The following is a 24,266-nucleotide window of genomic DNA, read 5'->3' on the forward strand; positions in this document are numbered from 1 at the left end:
TTGGAAAGTAACTATGAGAAAGCACAGAGGGATATGTTAGTGAAATAGCCATTTTCTTGTGGGAAGCAAGACATTTCGGTTATCGACTATACAGAAGAGTGAATAAAACCCAACGCCTATCAACCACCAAACGTGACTCTGCTTGCGTAATCATACAAATAAATTTTCTTTAAAAATTTTTCATGGGTGCAGTATATAAAATGATCAATAGTCTCATCAGCAGTGGAACTACAAACTGCTTTCTCTTAACTTTGTGTAGCCTGGGTGCTGCCTCACGATTACTAAGTGGTTTAAAATCATATCCCACTTGCTCCTTGGTTTATCAGCGAAAGACGTGATTCCCAGGTAGGAAAACGCCAAGTGTCCCGCAAAGGTACAGGTAAAACGTAGCAGTTACTGCGAGAAGACTGGCCCCGGGGAGTCCCAGGGCTCGGTCGGGGCCCCCGCACGAGCTGAGGAAGTGGACAGCGGGCACCTTTGTCTGTGCCTAGTTCCCTGGACCCGGGCCGAGCGATGCGGGTGGGGGCGCGGTTCGGGCGGGTCCCGGCGCTGCCCGGGGGAAGCGCGCGGCGACGGCGGCCCGGCTTGGAAGCCGGAGGTCAGCGGCTGCGCGGCCGGCCCCCTCCCACGGGAGCCGCGCCAGGGCTCAGCAAGAGTCGGGCGGGATCGCTATTGTTTTTGGCGAGCACATAAATCCCCGGGCCGACCCACTGCGCACCCAGGTTTCCTCCCGGAGGCCATTCGGTTTCCTCTGAGGCCCTATATAGAGGCTCCAGGCCCGGACTGTGCAGAGGTGCGCGCCCACGCCGGCCTCCCGGACCAGCCTGAGCTCGGAGCGCCTCTCGCCCTCAGGTCTCTGCAGCCAGAGGCATCTGGGGAGGTGAGGGGGGAATTTGTCCCCGAAGTGAGGAGGAGGAGGCGGGGGCGCGCGGAGCCGAGGGGCTGCGGCGAGCGGGCGGGAGGAGCAGGAGGATCCGCTTCTCCGGGGTTTCCCTGACGCCAGCAGCAGCGCCCGGCGCGCGCGCCCCGCACCCGTCAGCGGCTCCGGGGAGAAGGGGGAGGGGAGTGGGCCCGCCACGGCCCGTGAGGCGGCAGCCGGGATTGGAGCGGGGGCGGGCCGCGCGCGGAGCCGAGGGGGCGCGGGCGAGGGAGGCGCGCGCGTGCGCGTGTGCGCGCCCGGGACTCCCGCCCCCCGCCCCCGCCCCCGCCCCCGCCCCCGCCGTCCGCGGTCTCCGCCCCCCTCGCGCTGGTGTGTGGAGCCGGAGTCGGCGGCGGGTGGCGGCGCCTGGAACCTGGAGACCGACCCACCGCCCCCCCCCCGCCCCGGAATGTACTGACTCCCCCTCTTCGCTCTCCTCCCCTCCCCGCCCCCCTGCAGGAGGGAGGCGCCCCCGAGTCTCCCCTCCCGCGAGAGGTGCTGCGCGGGCCGGGCCGGGCCGGGCTGGAGCAGCGGCGGCCGCGGGAGCCAAGCTTGCAGCGAGGGACCGACTGAGGCGCGCGGGAGGGAAGGAGGCAAGGGCTCCGCGGCGCTGTCGCCGCCGCTGCCGCTCACTCCCGGGGAAGAGATGGCGGCGGAGCGGGGAGCCCGGCGACTCCTCGGCACCTCCTCCTTCTGGCTCTACTGCCTGCTGCTGCTCGGGCGCCGGGCGCCGGGCGCCGCGGCCGCCAGGAGCGGCTCCGCGCCGCAGTCCCCAGGTAAGCGGCGGGCGCGGGCCCGGGGGTTCGCGGGGGCGCGGCACCGGCTCAGGCGGCCGCGGCTGCGGTGTTTTTGTTTAGGATCCAGGAGGAAACGTGCAGGAACTTCTCTGCTTCGGCTCCGGTTGCCGAAGAGAAAGGGGATCGCGCGTGGTGGGGAGGAGAAGGGCGAGAGGGGGCGCCACCGGGGAAGGGGCGGCTGCCGGGGGGCAGGTCGGGGGCGCAGGGGTCTAGTTCCCAGCTTTGTACCTGGAGGCAGGTTCACCCCTCGCCTCTCTCCCCTCCCCCAGGCTCATCCCACTTGTAAGAGTGGGACATTCTTGTGCTCACACTAGCACCAGTAGAGGCCACTACACACCTCATTAAATAAACAATCGGACGGCCAATTCATTAATTTTCAGGAACGGAAAGGGGAGGGGGCTTGAACTCCGGGTTCCCTGGCCAGGGATTTCCCAGCTTCCGAAGTCTCGGGGAAGAGCTGGCTAGTCTCGAGGGACTCCTCGCGCGGGGATTGGAGCCCGACTCTGCGGAAGAGCGGGGGTGTCAGAGGGGCACAATTGCCCGCTCACAACCCCTGGTGTTGATTTAACGATGAGGACGCCTTGGAGAGCGGCTCGGAGTGATCGTGTCTGTTAGTGTTTCCGTTATGAAATGCCTCTTCTTTCCTGGGGATTACAACTATATTTACAGCCTATTAACCACTCTTAACCAAGGAAATTGTCTAAGCATCAGATTTTAGGTACTTGTACAATGTTTTCAGATGGCATTGTATAAACATTGAACCTCAAAAGCCATTTTCAGTTCTTTTTTGGAATATTATAGATTACTGAAACCACCTGCATTCCTGTTAAGGGGACCAACGAACAAAAATGCCAAGCCTTCCGGGAAGGACCTTACGGTATTGTTGAGCAGGATACACTCAGCAGTTGAAAGGCAAATTAGCATGTAATCTGTTAAAATTGTTTGACCAAGGTGGTGTACCATAAAACTTGACAAAACTTTCACTCGTGTGAGATATGATATTTTTACATTTGAAAGCAGTCTTACCGCTGAACCAGTACTTGTTTTTCCCTGATTTTTTGAAATGATATTTAAAATCACACTGCAAGGTAACTTGACTGATAAACTTTTCATTTCCTTGCAGAGTGTGTATGTAGCTCATGGCTTTTGCCAATGTTAAAGAACAGCTTTAAACCTAAAGTACCAGTCGGTATTCTCTAAACAGCTACGTAAACAATAGTGTTTTAATGTCAAATTAAACATCACTTATGTCATGATGTACCTTTATACATTCAGTCCGTATATGGTTTAGAACACATTTTGGTGCTGAAATGTAGGTTACTGATCCAACTGTCTCTTAGATGAGCAAGAGAAATATAACTATTTTGGAAAACAAGTTCCTGTTACTCATGATCTATTTTATATGGAAATTCATATATAGTTCACCAAATTTCAAGTAATAGATGCAGTTTTTGTTTAAAGTTTTGTCGATAATTTTGTAAGTAACTAAAATGATAGTAATTTTGTTACTTAGGATAATAATAATAATGCAAGCAGTCTCAGGAAGTGGTCTTAACATCTGTTTCAACATTAACTCAATTGATAGGTTTTTATTTTGCACAGATGAGGTGCAAGGCATATGCTCTCTGCCTTCATGGAGTTTACAGTGTGGTGTGTGGGTAGGAAAGATAGCCATCCAGCTACTGATTATATAATTAAGTAATTGTGATAAGCACTACAAAGGAGAATAGGTTTTCACAAAGTGGGTACTGGAGTGACATAACCTAGTCTGGGTGTTAAGAGTGTCTCACAAGAACTGAGATCTGAGGAGTGAGTAGGAGTGGAGGTGGGGAGGCTCACAGGTAATTAGTCGTTTAATTGGGTCTAGAACATAGATCTCCTGATTCTCGGTCCAGAGTCCTTCCTGTAAACCGCTCTGCTTCATTACAAAAGCGAAAGGAATAACTGCAATAAGGAGGGGTTGGTCAGTTCTGCCATAAAACTGCGGAAGAGATCAAGAGACTGGAGAATTGAGTAAGCAGCAACTGGAACAAGCTGTCCGCAAATCAGATGTCCTTTGTCAGTAGTTTTATTTTTTTTATTTTTGTAGAGTGATAGACACAGAAATCTTTTTATAGGGGATTATAGTGAATAGATGGTAGGGAAGTGGACATGTTCAGTAGTAGAAGGTGGAGAAAAATAGAGATGTGGGACAATAGGATAAATGGAAAGTGTTTTTCCATCTGAGGTTATAGACATACGGAGGTGGAGGAAAAAGTAAGAAGTAAAGGACTGGTGATAGAAAATGGTCAGCAAGGGAGGAGGGTTGGAATTGAGTAGGAACATAATCTTGTATTGTGAAAAAGGGCAGATTACTGAAAAGATATGTAGAGACCTTGGGGAAGATGACATGGCAGCAGCCTGTGCAATGCATGTCTTCTCTATTTAGAGTGAACATTCTTCACTGAGGACTCTATAACTTCTGCCTGAACCATTTATTTCATGGTGTGATTCATTGCCTTACAGGGTAGTCCATTTCTGTGTTGAATAACTTCTGTTAGAAAATGTTGCTTTACACAGTACGTTTCACTGTAGTTTTCACCCTCCCCACCCTTCTTACATTTTTTCCTCTTTGCTTACCTTTTTCAGCATTACTCTATCTTCAGGTTAATCTCTTCTCTGATTAATTCTTCATTTGTCTTTCTGGCTTTTCTTGAACTCACTCATTAAATATTAGTATCTAAAGCTTATCTCATTATACATACTCTGTTTGCCCTCAGTTGCCACCTGTAAGCTAAGGACTCTCTTAGTCCACGCTTTCTCACGTGCCACTCGGTACCTTCACTAAATAGGATCTTAGGTTACTGAAGTCCAAAGTTAAACTGTGTCATTTTCCCTCGTGCTTCCTTCATCCCCATTCTCTAAACGTGAACAAACCAGTTCCTGGCCCCTGTGTCTCATGTTTTTGGAAGGATTGCATGGATTTGTCTTCTTGTGTTGCCTGTCTTGGTCATCACTGTTCATCCACTTGCCCAAGCTGAGATCAAGAAGACCTGCTCTTCCCATTGCCATAGCCGATAGTTCTTTTTGCTTTTTACCTCTCAGCTGTTTCTTGACTCTGAATCGGTATCTTTTCATCTTCATCCCCACCTGGACTAACAGTAGTGGCTCCATAATTAATCTCTTTGTCTGTACTGTTACCCTCTAGAAGTCTGTCCTGCTAGAATGAGCTTCCTGAAATATTTTCCTGAGCATGCCACTCTCCTACTTAAAATCTGTTACTAGCGTTCTGTAGCTTGGGTGTTAGAACTCTTTGGCATGGAGATTGTGAGGCCCTTTGTATTCTTTACCTCTGTTCTCCCAAACCCAATAAAGCCTCATCTCTTGTCACCCCTAACATGCACCTTGCATTCCACCACTCCAGATTAACGACACTGCTTCAGATCTCCGTGCCTTTGCACATGCTGTTCTTTCTGTTAAGTCACTTCTCACCTTGTCCACTTCTGAAACTCCTTATCTAGTCAATGAATTTTTCTCTACCAGCTTTCTCTTCCAAAGGGAGTTATGGTCACTGTTCTGTGTTCCCATAGCTTCCTGAGTACTTTTCATCTTCTGTTACTTATCTTCTTGTCTTTTCGGCTAGTCTCAACCTCTGAAGGGGTTGGCCGGGTTGTCTTATTCACCTTTGTTTCCCTAGTGTAGCACTAACATGTAGCATAGAGAAGATAACCAGTAAATGTTTGTTGACTGAATGTTGAATTGCCTTTGTTTTTAACCCGTAGGGCCATACAGCACAAATCTGATTCCTTTATATGATGGCCCTTCATGTGTCTAATCACATTTCCTGTGTGCATGTGTGTGTGGGCCCCCCCTGCCCTTCCCCTCAAACCTTATCCTTTTTAAGTTAACCATCCTTAATTCCTTCAGCCACTCTTCACATTACTTAGTTTTCAGATCTTTTGTGATCTTGGTCATCCTCCTGGATATGCTGTAGTTTTAGCGTTTTTTTAGTTTTGTCATCTTTGGAAAGATCTTTGATCTTACTGAGTCATCTAAAAGAAAAGACTGATGGCGTTGCTCTGCCTGTCTGTTAGAATGAGGCACGAAAGAGATCATAGAATTCTGGGATGAATGCTCAAAGAAGATAAGAAATATGACTGATTTTCATAAACTGTATGAAAATTAATACATGATGTGGGATAGTGAAAAGACATACATGAAGGCAGAGGATATGGGGTATGACTTGTGGTTCTGCAACTTCACATACATCTGTAAGTTGGGGGATATAGGCAGGCAAGAATAATACCTTACCTACCTAACTGGATTGTCAGAAAAATAAAATGTAAAATTGTTCATAAACTATAAAGTACTGTACCTATGTAGAATGGCTTCAGTGTTTCTTTGTGAACTCTAAAAATATACTATATTAAATTATTTGAAAGTGTAGACTTTTTTTTCTTTTGGCTTAATTGATCATTGCTGGTTTCTTCCTTATGAGTTTTTCTCTACCTCAATTAAAATATTGGGGTAACCTTAATAAATCTCATTATATGGAGGCTGTATTTAATAGTCTTTTTTCCAAACACTTTATTTTATTATTGACTTCCATGTGATTGGGAGCTATTTACCATATCATTGGTAAGTGTTTAGGTTTCTGGGTAAAATTGCATCAATAATTGGAGAACAGTCAGAGGAAATGACTGTAGGTAAGATCATATTGACCGGAGAGCTAAGTGAAGTGAGGAGAAGTTTTGTGTTTAAGATTTTGAAAAATTAACTTTGTCATGGACATAGCTAGTGAAAGATGATTTTAAAATAGAGCTCAAATTTTGGATTCATTTAGAATGAAGAGAGTTTTTTTGATTCAAAAATTTTGTAAATAGTGACAAAAAAAGGCATTCAGACCCACTGGTATGATTTTGGTATATTTCTTTCTACTTACTGCCTATATGGCACATTATCTTTTTACATTGTAATCATGGTGTATGTATAACTTGAAATGTTTTCCCTTGACATTATACCATTTTTCTTTGTTGTCACATTATCTTTAAATCATTTTATTTTAAAAACTTATTTAAAAATACATAAACATGTTTGTTTGCAGTCAAACAATATAAAAATACATAGAATAAAAGATTTTATCACTTCTACCCACAAATTCCATTTTTGAAACCCATAAGTAACCCCTTTTAATATCTTCCCTTGCATGTGCATATGTGTGTATGGTTTTATTTTTTTACAGATAAGCAGGATCATACTACCTATTGTTTTTTCAACTTGCTTTTTCACTTAGTATGTTGGAGATCCTTCCATGCCAGTACATACAGATTTTCCTATAACCATTATTTAAAATGTGTGTGTAATATTCCAGGGAGCAAATATAATAATAGTGGCTAATTAAAGTAGTAGTTACAGAACACTCCCTGACTTCCAGGCATTGTGCCATGCTCTTTCACATGTATTTAATCTTTTATACAGTCCTGTGAGGAAGATTACAATTTCTTCACATTCCATGGATGAGGAAACTGAGTCTCAGATATTAAGTGCCTTGCCGAAGGTCTCACAACCTTTCATGTGCAAAAGTTGGCATTGGAATCCAGGTTTTTGCAACTTCAAAGCCTATGTTCTTTATTCCTCTGCATTCTGCTGCTAATTGTGTATTCTCCTGTTATGGATATGGAAGTTGTTTTTACTGTTTTGCTGTGATAAAGAATGCTGTGATGAACATATTCTTTCTATATTTTGGATTCCCACATATAGGATTGCTGGTGAAAAGTTAACTTGTGTGTGTATGTGGGGGTCAGGGTTCCATTTATTGCAGAAAAGTAATGATGTCATTAAGAATAATACCATTGACTAATACTTTCATAACTTTTTGAAGGTTTTACCACTTTTAATTGTGAACTTTGGGTACTTAAGGCCATGTTTTAAAATGCAATTTCATCTGTTAACTGAAAGGTTAAGCTAATTAATAAGTAATTTCAAAGGTCCCTTCTGCCTTCCAGGTTTCTCTTACTCTGAAGTCCATAAAATGGAACAGTGGGTTTATTTCACCTTAATAACTTCTATTCAGTTATTGTGTTCCAACACTGGTCATTTCTGGTTTTCAGATGCAAAAGTCACCTTTTTTTCATTCGCTAAAGCTCAAGTTATTGTATATCTTTTTTTTGTAGTGCAAAGTAGGATATGATTGGAAAATCTTCTATGTTACTTGCAAATGATTGTATATGATTTTATTTTATATGTGTAAAAATAGCTTTAGGGCTGAGTTATATGGCTTCAGTGTTAAGTAATTGTGAGGTATTTTAAGATACAGTATTACCAGAAATATTAGATGCTTACTCTTAGGCTTGGAAGGGATGTAGAGTAAATTGACCAGGTTACAGAGCTGGCTTATGTAAACAGGTTTTGATTCCCTGTCTGACCCCTTTACATAAAGAAAAGGCAGAGAGGTATGGTGGTTATATATGTTTTATTTTACTGAATGAAGTCAGTTCTTCAGTTCTGAGGAGTTAGCAGGTTGGTGGTCTGAAGTGCAGATTACGTGTCTCTGCTTTTCCTTTTTTAAAGAACCATTAGAAATAACCTTCTTTAAAATTATTTCATAGCGAGAATCCTTACATTTAATTTTTTATTAAGTCAGTTCTATAGGCAAAGCTAGGAGTTGCAGTAATTTTGGCTGGTTGCAAGCGTTTATCTTTGAGGGCTAATTATGCACAAAACTACACTGTGGAAATAAAGATGAATTGGACGTGCTTTCTGTCCTCAGGAAGCATTTGGTCTAATGGTGGAGGTAAGGGAGATATTAGGTAACTTGATTTGGCGAGAGAAAGTGCCATTACTGCTGTAGGTAGAAAAATACATTCTGGAATCATTGTATTACTGTTGATCAAGGAATAGTGCTGCTTTCCCTCATAATTTTGGTTCTGTATCTTTGGAGTAGTCCTAACTTAGTTTTATAAAGCCAGTAGACTAGAATTCTCAAGAAGGAGTTATATATCATTTCCTCTGATTACTGCAGTGTTTGAATGTATGAGAATGCTCATAATTGAGCTGTCTGGGGGTACAGCTACTCCCATGTTTTTTGGAAATCTGGAGATTGATCATACTGATTTTCAGAATTGATTATTGGTCAGTAATAGTACAACTTACTAAGAAGTCCTGAGCAGAGTGAATTTTTGTAATGATACTATGTGGAAATTGAAAACAGAATGTTTCTGTTTTTCTGCTGTAGTGGTAAAAAAAAATCACCAAAATATGTCTTTATTTATGAGGTCTAGTTAAGATAATAGCATTATAATTTACAAATTTAGGGATAGAATAACAAATTATAAGTTTCATTCATAATTTTTTAATTCACAGCATAGCTTTAAATGTAACAAGTAAAATTTGAAAATCTTTTTGGTTAATTGTTGAAAGCTTTTGAAGTTGGAGGTAGGATAACTAGTTTTGTTTGTTTGTTTTTTCTGAGACTGAGTCTCACTCTGTTGCCCAGGCTGGAGTGTACTGGTGCGATCTTGGCTCACTGCAACCTCTGCCTCCCAGATTCAAGCCATTCTGCTGCCTCACCCTCCCAAGTAGCTGGGACTACAGGCGTGCACCACCACACCCTGCTAATTTTTTTTGTATTTTTAGTAGAAACAGGGTTTCACCATTAATGGCCAGGCTGGTTTCAAACTCCTGACCTCAAATGATCTGCCCGCCTCGGCCTCCCAAAGTGTTGGGATTACAGACGTGAGCCACCGCTGCACCCAGGCAACTAGTTGTTTTAAATTTATAGAGTGTTGTATATTCAAGGGATTGTGTGCAGAAATTCTTGTGGTGATAACCCTTTTATTTATTTATTTATTTATTTTGAGATGGGCTCTCACTCTATCACCCAGGCTGGAGTGCAGTGGCATGATCACAGCTTACTGCAGCCTCAACCTTCCAGGCTCAGGTGATCCCCAGCCTCAGCCTCCCAAGTAGCTGGAACTACAGTCATGCCTCACCATGCCCAGCTAATTTTTTTGGGTATTTTTGTAGAGACAAGGTTTCACCATATTGCCAAGGCTGGTCTCAAACTCCTAGACTCAAGCAATCCACCCGCCTCCGCCTCCCAAAGTGCTGGGATTACAAATGTGACACTGCACTGGCCTAACCTGTTTATTAATCGTACCTCACCTACATAGAACTCAACCATTATGTAACCTACCTCCGGAATATAACTGAAGACTAGGGAATAAGAGAAATAATTTTCAAAGTAAATGCATTTCTCTGAGTCCCAAAGGACTTTGTTCAGAGCCTATCTTTAATTCATAGGCAGTTCTAACAAACAGTGTAATCTAATTTCTGAGCCCATAGCTGATCAGAAGTGGGTAGAAAGACTATCTTGGGAAATGCCCCCTGCAGCAGAAGGTTGTGACAGTTGCAAGGAAAGATACTTAAAATAAGCGTAAGAACACAGAGATATCTTCCCATAAACGGAAGTTACTGTCTCAGCCAAGTTGAGGAAAATTTCTTTCCCTTTCCATTACTGCTAATGGATATTGCCTACCCCTGGCCTTTCCTTTTATCCCCTCCTACTGTAGATACAGTTGCTGTCTGGGAGATAGATCTTCCCTCAGAAATCTCTTGAGTCTTAATCTCCCCTCAAATTAGTAAGGGTTCAGGTTGATGCCTGAGGTAGGAAGATAGGAAGTGTGACCAGGAGGGGAGGTGAGGTGGCAGGGTATGGTTCCTACCCCTCTGGCCATGACATTTATCTTTATTAACAGCGTTACTAAACCTGATTGCTAAAATATGTATGTGGATTTTTAATTTGGGGGTAAAGTTAATTGTTGAATTTTTATTGTTAAAAATGTAACGGTTCATACTATGTAAAATAAAATGTGAAATCATACACTCCAACCCTTCTTCCCAGAGTAATCACTTTTAATAGCTATGGTCTATTTTATATATACAATTATATACTTAAAATATCTGGTACATATATAACAACAATAACAAGTTGGATTTTGCTGTGCGCACTGACTTTTAACTTGTTTTAGGACATCTTTCCATGTGAGTGTGTATAAATTTATGAGTTGTGTTGATAGCCATATGAAATTGTATTTTCTGGATGTATCATAATTTATTTAACCAATTTCTTTTTGATGCTCCCAAATTTTTGATTGCAAACAAATAATGCAGTGAACCCACGTTTATAAATGTCCCCATTTGTGCACATGTGCAAGTAAACCATAGAATAAGTTTGTGGGTGTGGAATTGTAGGGCAAGAGGGCATGTGTAGTCACATTATTTCCAAATTGTTTACTAAACAGCTGATTTACACTCCTTTGAGCAGCAAATGAGAGTGTCTGTTTCCACACATCTTTGCCAACATATTGGTTATTTTCAGACTTCCTAGTCTTTTTGCCAATTTGATAGAAGAAAAAAAACCTCTGTAAATTTCATATTTTAAAATTATTAATGGAGTTGAGCATCTTTTCAGATTTTTATTGATGGTTTATATTGTTTCTGAGAATTGCCTATTCATGTGTTTTATTCATATATCTATATCTTTTATTGAATCATTGATTCATTTATAAATATAGATAATATGTAATTAAGAATAGGAATAATTTAAAACTTTATAATTTGTCAAAACTTCCATGGCTGCTTGTGGTTCTTAACTTAGTGATAAGCAAACTGAGTAATTGGGTTAGTTATCTGACTCCTGCTAACCACTGCTCATGCTAACCTGATGTGGATTCATAAGCTTTAAAACTGTTCTGTTTTGAGGAAAGAAAGTTAAATATTTTATTCATTGATTTGAGTAACAAATAGGAATTGAAACATGCTATTACCTCTTTTAAGACAGAAAGAACAATTTTGGTTTGAAGTGATTAAGTTCATTTAGTCAAATACTTGAGCCAGTTTGGCCCAAGGTACTGTAGTGATTTAAAGTGGAAAGTGGATTAAAAATGTGGCAGAAGAAACAAGTTTGGGAACAATGGATATTGGTTCCATTTTGGACACCTTGAGTCTGAAATGTCAGCAGAACATCCCTGTAAAAGGGTTGCAGAATTAGGGCTCAGTTGAAAAGTCTAGGCTAGAAACGTAGGCTCACAGGTTATCTGATAGAGATGATAGTTCAAGTCATAAGTGTAGTTCATGACACTTAGGAAGGAAAAAGAAAGCCTGGGGCAAAGACTTAGGCATACATCTATATAGATGGGTTTCCAAAGGGAGGAAACGTTCCTCTGTTTACTGAAGAAGATACCACTATTCAAGATACCACTAGACCTAGAATAAGAATTATATAAAATAATAAAGTTCATTTCGCCTATGGAGGCTTATTGAGAAACACCTGTGTGAATAAATGAGCTAGTGCTAAAGTAATGTCACTTCTTTCCCTAACCCCTGCAGGCATGTCATGGCCCTGGGTTAGAACAGTAGGCAGGGAGAGCAAAGGCATACAGAGCCAATTTTGAACAATTCTTTAAGTGACATATATCATAACCACCCACTCTACTGGGCTGAAATGAACAAAGAATGACTTAATATGTGTCCCTGCTTAGAACAAAGCCTGGCTTATTCATGGAATGTAAACTGTTATTATTGTTGTTTTTATTATTGTATACTAGATGGAGAGGCTAGCTAAAAATACATGAAAATTAGATAACATGATTTGGTTTTTGTTTTTATTTGATGGCTGTGTGTAAATAGATTGTTAAATGAGTGAGCTTATGTTGAAGAGGATAAGGATTTGTTTAGTTTGGGATATTCAGCTAAGTTTCTTAGGACTTGAGCTGATTTTGAAGCCATAAGTAGGGTTTTTAGATGGGCAGCCTTTTTTGTTTGTTTGTTTGTTTGTTTGTTTTTTGGCCAGGAGGGTAAAATACAGAGCATTATGAGGCAAAGTAAAGGCAAAAGCAACAGAAATGTTCCGTAAGCTGTTTCTTGTAAGGTTCATTTTTATTCTGGAATTAATAATTTGTCATATAGCAGAGGGGTGATGATGATGATGAAATCATAGCCAGATAATCTGTCATGGTAGGAAGGAGGGTGGAGATAGTGCGTGTTCCAATTTAATGAAAATTAACTTTATTATTACGTATTTGCTTTTTAAGACTTCATTTATTTCCTGTTAGATGTTGTGGGCATCTTTTATGAATCAGCGATTTCTCTGGAGTTTGTTCAAAGCCAGAGAAGTAAGCTTCAGGATTGTATGTATTAGGAAGTTCTAAGGAGTTAGCGTTTGCCACTTTCTGAAGAATACTTTAAAAAAATTCTGTAAGCTTTGTGGAAGAGCGAATTTATTTTTTCTTCAGAGTAGTTACAGTTAAGTAGAGGCATTTCTGTTTCAGAGTCAGCCTTGTTAGTAATTGAAATTTTGGGGTAAGAAATGTAGACAACATTGTGATACTTGGCAGTTCCACTTTGTTCACACTTAAACTCCGGGATTGCAGTGTGATGAGATGCTCATACTAAGGCATTCTGGAGCTGAGCTCAGCTGGTAGAAGTTCATATCTCATGTTTTGTGCTCATATGAATGGCAGGTAGAATGGCTTGTTCTATTTAAATTAGTTCATATTCTCTCTCTCTGTCTCTCTCACTCTCATAGTTGAATTGTTTTAACTTAAATGTGTGTATGATATGACTTCTCTGTACTTTATGTACTTTTATTAAAAATTAATTAATTTAGAGACATAGTCTCACTCTGTTGCCCAGGCTGGAGTGCAGTGGTGTGGTCTCAGCTCACTGTAATCTCTGCCTCTTGGGCTCAAGTGATCCTCCTGCCTCAGCCTCCCAAGTAGCTGGGACTACAGGTGCGCACCACCATGCCCAGCTAGTTTCTTAATTTTTTTTTTAGAGACAAGATCTTACTATATTGTCCAGGCTTGTTTTGAACTCCTGGGCTCAAGTAATTCTCCTGCCTTGGCCCCTCAAAGTGCTGGGATTACAGATGTGAGCCACTACACTTGGCCCTGTAGTCATATATTTATGTTATGTTTGTAGCATGTGGTTAGGTTTTGTTTTCTTTTGCCTGACAGTTTTTGTCTTCTTACTAAATCATGTCTATTTAATGTAATAGTTCATATATTTGGCTTTAAACCTCCCATTTTATTATTTACTTCTGCTTGCACTGCTTATTCTGTATTCCCCTTTCTCTCTTTTCCTGCCTTCTTTGGATTATTTTAAGTTACTCTGTATTTCCCTCTCTTTTAGCTTGCCAGTTATAATTTCTTTTACTATTCATTTAGTGTTTCCTAAATGCATCTTTAACTTGTTATTTGTATGATTTCATGGACAGTGCAAGGCCTCTATAACACCTGAATTCCATTTGTCCTTCTCTTTTGTTTTAATGTTATTATGTTATTGTTGTGTATTTTAGTTCTCTGTATGTTTAAGATCCATCAGATGTTATTTCATACTCACTATTCATTTAGTTTTAGTTATTTAAATTCATTAATTTATTCATTTAGATTTACCCACGTATTTCGTTTGTGAGTTGCTCTTCATTTTTTTTTTTCTGCATCTCTGATCTTTCATCTGGGATCATTTCTTTCTGCCTGGAGAATATAATTTAGCATTTAGTTAGGTTTGTTGGAGATGAATTTTCTCAGCTTTTGTCTGTCTGAAAACATTCGTATTTCACCTTCATTTTTAGATTTTTGTGGAGAGGGTGCTGGATGTAGAATTCTAGGTAAACAGTGTGTTTTTTCAACACTTTACATATGTTGTTCCATGTCCACTGAACTCTATCTTTTCTAGTAAGAAGTCAGCTGTCTTATTTTTCTTCTTTTGTGAGTAATGTGCTTACCTCCCGCCTTTGGCCACTTTTAAGATTTGTTCTTTAGTTATGGTTGTCAGAAATGTCACTATGATGTGCCTAGTTATGGTTTTCTTTGTATTTATCCTGCTTATTGAGCTTGTTGTATGTGTGGGCTGATCACTTTCATCACTTTTGGAGAGTTCTTGGCTTGGCTGTTAATCCCTTCAAATATTTTTTTCTGAATTAAATTCCATTAGAATTTAGTTCACTTAGGCTCCCTTACATCCTTATCTCTCTGATGGGTTCAGGAAAACTATAGATTTGTAGCTTATCTGCCCTGTTTTGGTTGTTAGGAAAACAGTAATAGTCCTGATAACTTTACATTCCGATTAGAGGCAGCACTCTCTATATTGAATTCTTAATTTCATTTTATTGACCTTTTCAGTTCTGTAATTTCTTTTTATTTCTTTCTTTCTTTTTTTTTTTTTTTTTTTTTTTTTTGAGACGGAGTCTTGCTCTGTCACCCAGGCTGGAGGCAGTGGCATGATCTTGGCTCACTGCAGGTTCATGCCATTCTCCTGTCTCAGCCTCCCAAGTAGCTGGGGCTACAGGCGCCTGCCACCATGCCCGGCTAATTTTCTTATTTTTTGTACGTTTAGTAGTGACGGGGTTTCATCGTGTTAGCCAGGATGGTCTCGATCTCCTGACCTCGTGATCCACCCACCTCGGCCTCCCAAAGTGCTGGGATTACAGGCTTGAGCCACCGCACCTGGCCTCTTTTTTTTTTTTTAAATAGTTTGCAGGTCTCTGCTGAAGTTCTCCATCTTGTATTTTTATTCCTTTAACCCACTCCAGCATGTGTGTTCCCATAGGAGTTTTGCTTTTATGTCTGTTTTATCACCTGATTTGGGAGGGTTTCTTTTCATGTTCTTAGTTGTGATTGAATGACAGGTGTTGTGTATGAAAAATTATCGAGATAATCTGGATGATACTGTCTTCTCAGGATTTACCTTTGCTTCTGGTAGGTGGTTATGCTGGAGGTACTAACAGTCTCATACCACATTACATAGGGATTGAGGTGATTTAAAATTAGGCTTTAGACTCTATGAGTTGAAATAGTTTAGGTATACCTTTAGTTCTTAGATGTAGCCCTTTGAGGCTCTGATCCACAGTTTAAGGGGTTTACCCTCCCTCTTGGCAGGCCCTCACTCCAGTTTTTGTCCCCTTAGGGCTTGGGTCTGTCAAAAGCTATGCTCATCTCAGCCTCTTCAGCAGTAGCCTTTAGAATCTGCCGATAGCTCTAGGCCAAAAGGAGCCCCACATACCAGATTTGTCCCTTTGGCTTTTCTTTCTTTTTGGATCTTGGTTCCTCAATTCCTCATTGCCTTGATTGCCTTTACACAGATATTTTGTGTTTTGTCTAGTTTCTTTAGTTATTCTCAGCGGGAGAATTGGTCTAAACCATCTACTTTATCATTCCTGAAAACTGAATTGTCTCAATGCCTCTTTCATCATTTCTGTTATTTGTGGAAGTTTGTCTGGTTTTTCATCATGTGTAATCTGCTGTTTGTTGTCCCATTTGTATTTCTTTGGAAAATTATTGAGTAGCCAAAAGCAATCCTCCTGATTTCAGATTGTTCTGTTTTCATATACACAGTATTCTTTTAAGTTTCTTTAGGATTTCTGTAATTGGGATTTCTGCAGTTGGGAATTCTAATGATATTCTAAAATTTGTTTCTCTCTCTCTGTAAATTTTCCAGGGGAAATTTTTGCTCCAGTTGATAGAACAATCATTCTTTTAGCTTCTAGGTCTTTTCAAATGTCTGTTTGTGGTGACCATGATGATATGATGGTGTCTATATATATTCAGTATTGCTGGTTGACATGGATGCTTTTCTTTCTTTTTTTTTTTTTTTGAAACAGAGTCTCGCTGTGTTGCCCAGGCTGGAGTGCAGTGGCGATATCTTGGCTCACTGCAAACTCCGCCTCCCGGGTTCACGCCTTTCTCCTGCCTCAGCCTCCTGAGTAGCTGGGACTGCAGGCGCCTGCCACCACGCCCAGCTAATTTTTTTTTTTTTTTTTTTGAGACAGAGTCTCGCTCTGTCCCCCAGGCTGGAGTGCAGTGGTGCCATCTCAGCTCACTGCAAGCTCCGCCTCCCAGGTTCACGCCATTCTCCTGCCTCAGCCTCCCAAGTAGCTGGGACTACAGGTGCCCGCCACCATGCCCGGCTAATTTTTTGTATTTTTAGTAGAGACGGGGTTTCACTGTGTTAGCTAGGATGGTCTCGATCTCCTGACCTCGTGATCCACCTGTTTCGGCCTCCCAAAGTGCTGGGATTACAGGCGTGAGCCACCACGCTGGGCCCTGAAATGGATGATTTTCAAGGTTTTGTGGGTTCCTGTTCTAATATTTCAGGTATAGATGAAAGAAGAGAAAGTTTTAGATTTGCAACCATTTAACAGTTTGATTGACATTCCTAGATTATTGGTTTAACAGAATGATCTACATTCCTATATCATTAGTTTGGTGGTTTGCAGGGAGTAGGGGCAAGATATAGCCAGATAGCTATGAGACAGGGAGGTTTACTGCTAACGCGTTGTTTGCAATGCTGAGATTCATCAGTTGTGGAGCTAGCTGTGGCAGCCTCCTGTATTTGTTTTTGTCCCCCTACCCCCCCCCTTTTTTTTTGAGACAGTGTCTCACTGCACCCAGGCTGGAGTGCATTGGTGCGTTCTCGGCTCACTGCAACCTCTGCCTCTTGGGTTCAAGTGATTCTCGTGCCACAGCCTCCCGAATAGCTGGGATTACAGGTGCGCACCACCACACCTGGCTAATTTTTGTATTTTTAGTAGAGATGGGGTTTTGCCATGTTGGCCAGGTTGGTCTTGAACTCCTGACCTCAAGTCATCCACCTGCCTTGGCCTCGCAAAGTACTGGGATTATAGGTGTGAGCCACTGCACCTGGTGTGTTTCTGTCCCTCATCTCTAATCCTCAACATGAGTGCTGAACCAGATGCTTTGCCAGCCTTTTTTCTTGGAGGTATCATGGGTCCGTCCACATATGCTTGTCACTATTCTGTGATTTCCAGTGGAGGTACAGATTTTCCCCCTTGGTGTTTTTATTTATTAATTTAAAAAAAATTTGTTCAGTTATTTTAGTGGATATTAAGATAAGGTGTTGGTGGGCATTGGTTAAATGCATGAGCTTAGTTTTGCCATCTTGGACTGAGAATCTACACTGGGTATTTTTTTGTTGTTGTTCTCATTTGGTTTAGTTTGATGTCTGATCCAATTAAAAAGAATAGTGTTTTTTTTTTTTTAACTTTTATGTACATTTAGATTAAAATTCTGCAATCACTGAAGGACTGTGCTAAGCTAGTTAGCTCCTGACTGATGTAAAACCTTTGATAGAGTAGGGCTTTTTTTTTTTTTTTTGGAGACAGGGTCTCACTCTCACCTAGGCTGGAGTGCAATGGGGTAATCACAGCTTACTGCAGCCTCGACCTCTTGGGTTCAAATGATCCTCCCCCCTTCAGCCTCCCAAGTAGCTGGGACTACAGTCATGTGTCACCATGGGCTAATTTTTGTATGTTTTTTTTTTTTTGTAGAGACAGGGTTTTGCTATGTTGCCCAGCTGGTCTTAAACTCCTGGGCTTAAGTGATCCTCCCTTCTTGGCCTCCCAAAGTGCTGGGATTATAGGCATGAGCCACTGTGCACAGCTGAGTAGGGGCATTTTTTATTCAACAGACATTTTCATGATTGCCAGCTGCGTTTTGGGGCAGTGCCAGATTTTGGGAGTACAGATGTCAGCACGTTCTTTGATCTTATATACCTATTATTGAGGCAGAGATACCTTTCTCTGAGGCCAAGAGACTTTTTTTTTTTAAAGAGAGAGAAACAGTGTTTGATCAAAGTTTTTGTTTTTTAACCCATTAGTTAGATTGTTGAATATCAATTAATATATAAACATTGATAATAGTTTTTATATCTATAGAAAATATTCCAGTTAAAATCTTATCTATAATTTCAGTTGAATTACTCATTTTTATAGTAAATTTCTGTTTATTCTCTGACTAGATGATTATATCAATTAAGGGTTTATGGTTTATATATTTTTATATATATACACATACATATATATATACGCACACACGCACATATAATAGATATAATTTACCCATGTTACACATATTTAGAAAGTAGGATAGTATGGATTTTATGGCATTTTTATTTTTTAATTTGTTAAATAAGGAATTCAGAGTTTAGTAAGGTAGGTAGGACATGAGACAGAAAAGTAGAGGCATTATATATTCATTTTTACTTAAAGGAAGAAGAGTTAGCAGTCTGCTTCCACCTTAAAGCTAGAGTTTGCTAGTTGGGAAATAATGCTTTGGAAGTGGTTTGACAGATTGAGTATAGTATAAGGAATTGGGAAAAAGCAGGCAACTGTGGCCAAAAAGTAGATTGGAAAGGAAAATGGCTAGCTTCAATATGTTGGCATGGGGAAAACAAGGTTATATCTGTTAGAGGCATAAAATACTCTGTACAGAGAGTTGGTTGTCTTCATTTTATATCCAACAAGAATAGTACAATTTAGGGAAAGTTATTAAATTGAACCTTTCAGACTAATGCTTTGCCATGATGTAGGTTAATTTCCCTATATGTTGTTCATCCTAGCTCAAATATGTATTTTATTTGTAATATTATAAAGTTGATATAAAAAATACACTTGATGCCAGATTTTCAGTTTTTAATACAGTGGCTTTCACACTTGTTCAGGTGTTAGAACATCTGGAAGTAGTGGTATACTTTGAGAGATATCATGAACTATATTTTAATTACATGAAACAAATGAAGTGTAATTTTACTAGCTGTAGATATAACTCATGTGAATGTAACTCAACTCGGTAGAAATATTTAAGGAGCATTTGTTATGTATCATAAATGCATAATTTCATGATGAAAGTGAATCATGGAAGAGCTAGAAGAAAATAGAAAAGAGGTTTTTAAAAAGCCTTATCAATAGTGTATACAGTAGTCCCCCCTTATCCATGGGAGATACATTCCAAGATCCTAGTATACGCCTGAAACCATGGATAGTATCAAATCTATATACCAGTTTTTTTCCCTGTACATACATATGACAAAGTTTAATTTATAAATTAGGTACAGTAAGATATTAATAATAACTAGAACAGTTATGACATTATATTGTCATAAAAGTTAAGTGAATGTTCTGTCTCTCTGTCTCACAGATTATCTAAATATTTTCATATCATGGTTGACTATGGGTAACTGAAACTGTAGAAAGTGAAACCATGGAAAGCAAAACTGTGGATAAGGAGGGACTGCTGTAATATCTTTTAAGATTATATCTTCAGTAGGGGCTGGTTGCCTTAGCCATTGGCAGCATGCTTAAGTGATTCTTTTTAAAAATATTTTTAGAGTCAGGATCTCACTCTGTAACCCAGGCTGGAGTGCAGTGGCATGATCATAGCTAACGGTAGCCTTCAACTCCTGGGCTCAAGGAATCTTCCCACTTCAGCCTCCTGAGTAGCTTGGACTACAGGTGGGTGCTACCACACCTGGCTAATTTTAAAAATTTGTATAGAGACAGAGTCTCGCTATGTTGCCCAGGCTGGTCTGGAACTCCTGGCCTCAAGAGATCTTCCTGCCTTGGCCTCCCAAAGTGCTTGGGCTGCCCAGAGTGCAGGCATGAACCATCGTGCCTGGCCCTAAGCGATTCTTTATGTGTAGTTACTACTTTCAGGGCATCATTACACATCTACTGAGAGAAAATTTGTGGTTCTGGGGCCTGGAAATCTGAATTTTGAGAAGCATCTGATGGATTTTGTATTCACAAAGTTTGAGAAACATTTTCTAAGTGCTGATTGAAAAGAACAGGATATTGCTTCAGAATTTAAAAGAAACAGTGTTTGAGAATGAACTCCTCCTCCAGGGAAAAATGTAATTTATGTATGATGGGGTAGTTGCTATTTATTCACTTAGGTGTTTTTTGTTTGTTTGTTTGTTTGTTTTTTTGAGACAGAGTCTCACTCCATCACCCAGGCTGGAGTGCAGTGCTGCCATCACAGCTTACTGCAGCCTTGACCTTGTGGGCTGAGTTGATTGTCCCATCTCAGCCTCTCAATGGCTGGGACTACCATGCTTGGCTAATTTTTTGTATTTATTTGTAGAGACAGGGTTTTGCCATGTTGCCCAGGCTGGGCTCAAACTTCTAGGCTCAAATGATCGGCCCACCGTGGCTTCCCAGATTGCTGGGATTACAGGTGTAAGCCACCACACCTGGCCCACTTTTGTTTTATAATGTTTTTAAATGTCTTTATAACTGAATATTGAAAACAATTGCCGTTCTCTGAAAGTCTTTTAGTTGTTTTTCCATAGAAATGATCATACTATATCTGATGGCTTTTAATTTAATTTTGTTTGTTTGTTTGTTTTTTGAGATGGAGTTTCACTCTTGTCACCCAGGCTGAAGTGCAATGGGCCGATCTTGGCCCACTGCAACCTCCGCCTCCCAGGTTCAAGCGATTCTCCTGCCTCAGCCTCCTGAGTAGTTGGGATTACAGGCATGTGCCACTACACTCAGCTAATTTTTGTATTTTTAGTAGAGACAGGGTTTCACCATTTTGAACAGGCTGGTCTTGAACTCCTGACCTCAGGTGATCTGCCTGCCTCGGCTTCCCAAAGTGCTGGGATTACAGGTGTGAGCCACCGTGCCCAGCCAGCTTTTAATTTTTTTTTTAACTGTGAAATGTCATTAGAATTTGGATTGTATTTCATTAATGTAATATCTGGAAGATTCAAAGTTATAATTTAAAAAAATTTTAATTTTGCTTTATTAACTGACTCAACTGTTGGAAGCAGGAACATAAATGAAAAGGTCATCTGAAAGTCTCATGTATATAAGCTTTTTCTAACTCTCCAAAACAAGGTGAATTTCAGACAAATTCAGTAAACCTTTATTGAGTACATGTTGCATGCCAAGCTCTATGTTGGGACCCTGAGGATGATTAAAACTTACATCCTGTCCTGGTAAAGTTCACACTTGTGGGAATGAGATAGGGAAGGAATACATGTAAACAAGCGATTTGTGCTTTGCCTAAATTTAATGAATTTAAAAGGTTATTAAATAAAGTGACCATCATAATACATGAAGAAAAAGTGTGTGTGCGCTTGCGTGCGTGGAGGTGGGGTTGTGGTGGTGATGGTCATGTTTCATACTTAGGCCCGTTGTAGTAGCCTAGGTAGTTTACAGAGGTAAATTGGATTAGCATGATGGCAGTGTAGAGAAGTACATGGAATAGAAAGATATTTAGATGATAAAGTAGAATTTGGTGATGGATTGGATATGGTGGTGAGGGAGAGGGACATGTCAAAGATGATTCCTAAGGTTCTTTAGGATTTGCATAGCAGGATGATGGGTGCTGATGTCTTTTACGGAGAAAGAACTAAGTGGGGGACAAGAAGAACATGCGTTTGATTTTGGACATTATGAATTTGATACACCTTTGTGATATCCAGGGGCAGCATTACAGTCTGGAGTGTGATGGAAGATGTGGGCTGTAGATTTGTGAGTCATATGCTTAGAATGTGGTTGAATTGAGAAAGATGGGCTATTATAAGACAGAGAAGTGAGCGGAGAAGTAGGAGGAAAACTAGGAGAAGGTTGTATCACAGGAACCAAGGAGGAGAGTATCTGATTCTGCTGGCAGAATTAAGTATGCTGATGATTGGAGAGTCTTTTGCATTTACCTGTCAGTCACTGTTGACCTTACTGACAGATGTAGATGGAATTTGGAAGCAGGTTGAGGGACAAGTGGGAAGGGAGGAAATGAAGACTGAAAAGTTCCAGAAATTTAGCCATGATGGGGATGACTGAATGTAGTGGTTGAGGTCTCATGAGTTGGGGGTGTGTGTGTGTCTGTTTAATGGATGAGATTCTGGAGCGTATTTAAAAATGGAAGGCTCTATTTGAGAGGGATAGTTTAAGTATGCAAGGAAAATGGGATAACTGACAGTGTAAGTTTCCTGGGAAGGTTGGGAGAACATGGGGTTTTGAGCACAAGTAGAAAGATTTGCATTCGACCCATTGTAGGAGAGAGAACTCTCCTTTAACGAGAGGGAAGGAACATAAGAACAGGTGAATATTATTGTTAATGAGGCAGTGAGGCCTTTTGCTGTACGTGATAAGCAGGAAATGGTTTTCAGGAGTGTTGAGGAATTGGTTGACCAGAGAGGTAGGATTACTATTACCAGAACTAATATGAGAATGTACCATACTAGGAGATTTAACAGGATTGTAAATTATATGGGAATAGTATTGTTTTCAGTGCCTTTTCCCCCTCATCTGCCAGGCCTCAGTGAGCCCATTGGAGATTGTAGATTCCCAGTAAGTATTTACCCTACTCTAGAATCTTAAATGAAAAATGCATAAACAGTAGCTACTCTTGTCTGACTTGAATTTTGTGGACTAATGATAGAATTAATAAGTGAAGGAGGTCTCTTACTATAACAGTGTTTAATTCACCATTTCAACAAATCTCTCCCTGCAGCCTACTAAGCTTTTTCTTTAATTAAGTACCTGATTTACACAGCAGATTTTACTCATTTGAGGACTCAAGTCATGTCTAAACAGATAAAGGTATCAGCTCAGGCATAGTTCAGGTACCTTGTAAATGCAATCAGAGTTGTTCTGCAGGGTAATTCAGTTTTAGACATCAATTTCTAAAAACGTGTTCTGTCTGAAAATGGAGGCCTTAATAACCAATTTCTCGTTATTCAGAGGCCAGTTATCTAGTTTATTTATCAAGATTAGGCAGTCACCTTGTTTTTCACTCCTTTCTAATCTCTCTGACTGTTTTGTTGTTTTAAAGTCATGAGTAAGATAAGGAGAAGAAAAACAGAGAATGTACATAAATTAATGGCTAAAATGAAGTGTTCCTTTGCATGTTTCTTTTTCTTATGCTTTATTTCTGTGACTCATACGGAGCTGTTAGAAGTGACTTCATATAATATTATACAGTGTAATAAAATGGGTTTTCGATGTGTGAGGATACCCTCATGTTATTTAGATTATGGACACAATTAACAATTCCAGACAGAATTATTTTCTCATGTTTGATGTAGTATAGGCACATGGCCCTTTATGGGAGGGGGGCAGCTCTTCTCTGTGTGCCCACTTTTCACATCCCTCTCCAGCATGACTCTCCCCTTTCTGTCAGTCTTACCCCAGGAGTCCCTGGCCTCCTTCCTCTCCTTGACACTGTTTGCTTTGCAAGCATATGAAATACTGGCACCCTATGACCAGGGTAGACTACAACCAGGGTTGGGGTGCAGGAGCCAGATGGAGAAATTCAAATTATGATCATGAGAACATGTTCCTCTAGGTAGTGGCCATACTTTTATCTCTGTATCCTTAGGACGTAACACAGTGCCTGGCATATAATGTGTCTCCAGAAATATTTTGTTTTTGAATTAAAGACTATTTCAAAATTACAGAGTCATAGGAGAAATCATTTAATTTATTTTTCTGCTTTTATAGGTGAAAAAAGTGAGGCTTAGATTCATAGCACCTATTTAAGTTCCTCTGACATGACCAGTTATGCTTTAGACCATACAAAGAAGTAAGTGAATATGATATACAATTCCAGCCTTTAGAAGTCCAAAGTTAAATAGAACGTCCAGCAGCCTTTTATCTAGCAGGGATTTTTGTGGGGGCGGGAAAGGGACAGAGGGAAGGATGTGATGGTGGTGCTTTGTTTTGGTTGTGGTGCCTGTGTTGCTTGATACTGTGTTATGGCAGGTAC

At 40.6% G+C, this 24,266-nt stretch overlaps 1 protein-coding gene across 20 annotated transcripts in view; it reads left to right on the forward strand.

Annotated features, from left to right (window-relative positions):
• Positions 1 to 646: 646 nt before the first annotated feature.
• The window catches only part of NEO1 (neogenin 1), a 252,978-nt gene continuing 229,358 nt past the window's right edge, over positions 647 to 24,266 (forward strand). For 11 of the 20 annotated variants that reach the window (XM_054667796.2, XM_054667800.2, XM_054667789.2 and 8 more), the window contains exon 1: positions 1,249 to 1,695. In XM_054667796.2, the coding sequence (XP_054523771.1) occupies positions 1,566 to 1,695 (130 nt within the window). In that variant the 5' untranslated portion in view covers positions 1,249 to 1,565. Of the gene's footprint in view, positions 881 to 1,245; positions 1,696 to 24,266 lie in introns of those variants that run through there. The other 9 variants (XM_016927163.4, XM_016927166.4, XM_016927171.4 and 6 more) reach the window with 4 other exon arrangements.

Source organism: Pan troglodytes, chromosome 16, assembly GCF_028858775.2.
Source record: "Pan troglodytes isolate AG18354 chromosome 16, NHGRI_mPanTro3-v2.0_pri, whole genome shotgun sequence".
NCBI classification, from domain to species: domain Eukaryota; kingdom Metazoa; phylum Chordata; class Mammalia; order Primates; family Hominidae; genus Pan; species Pan troglodytes.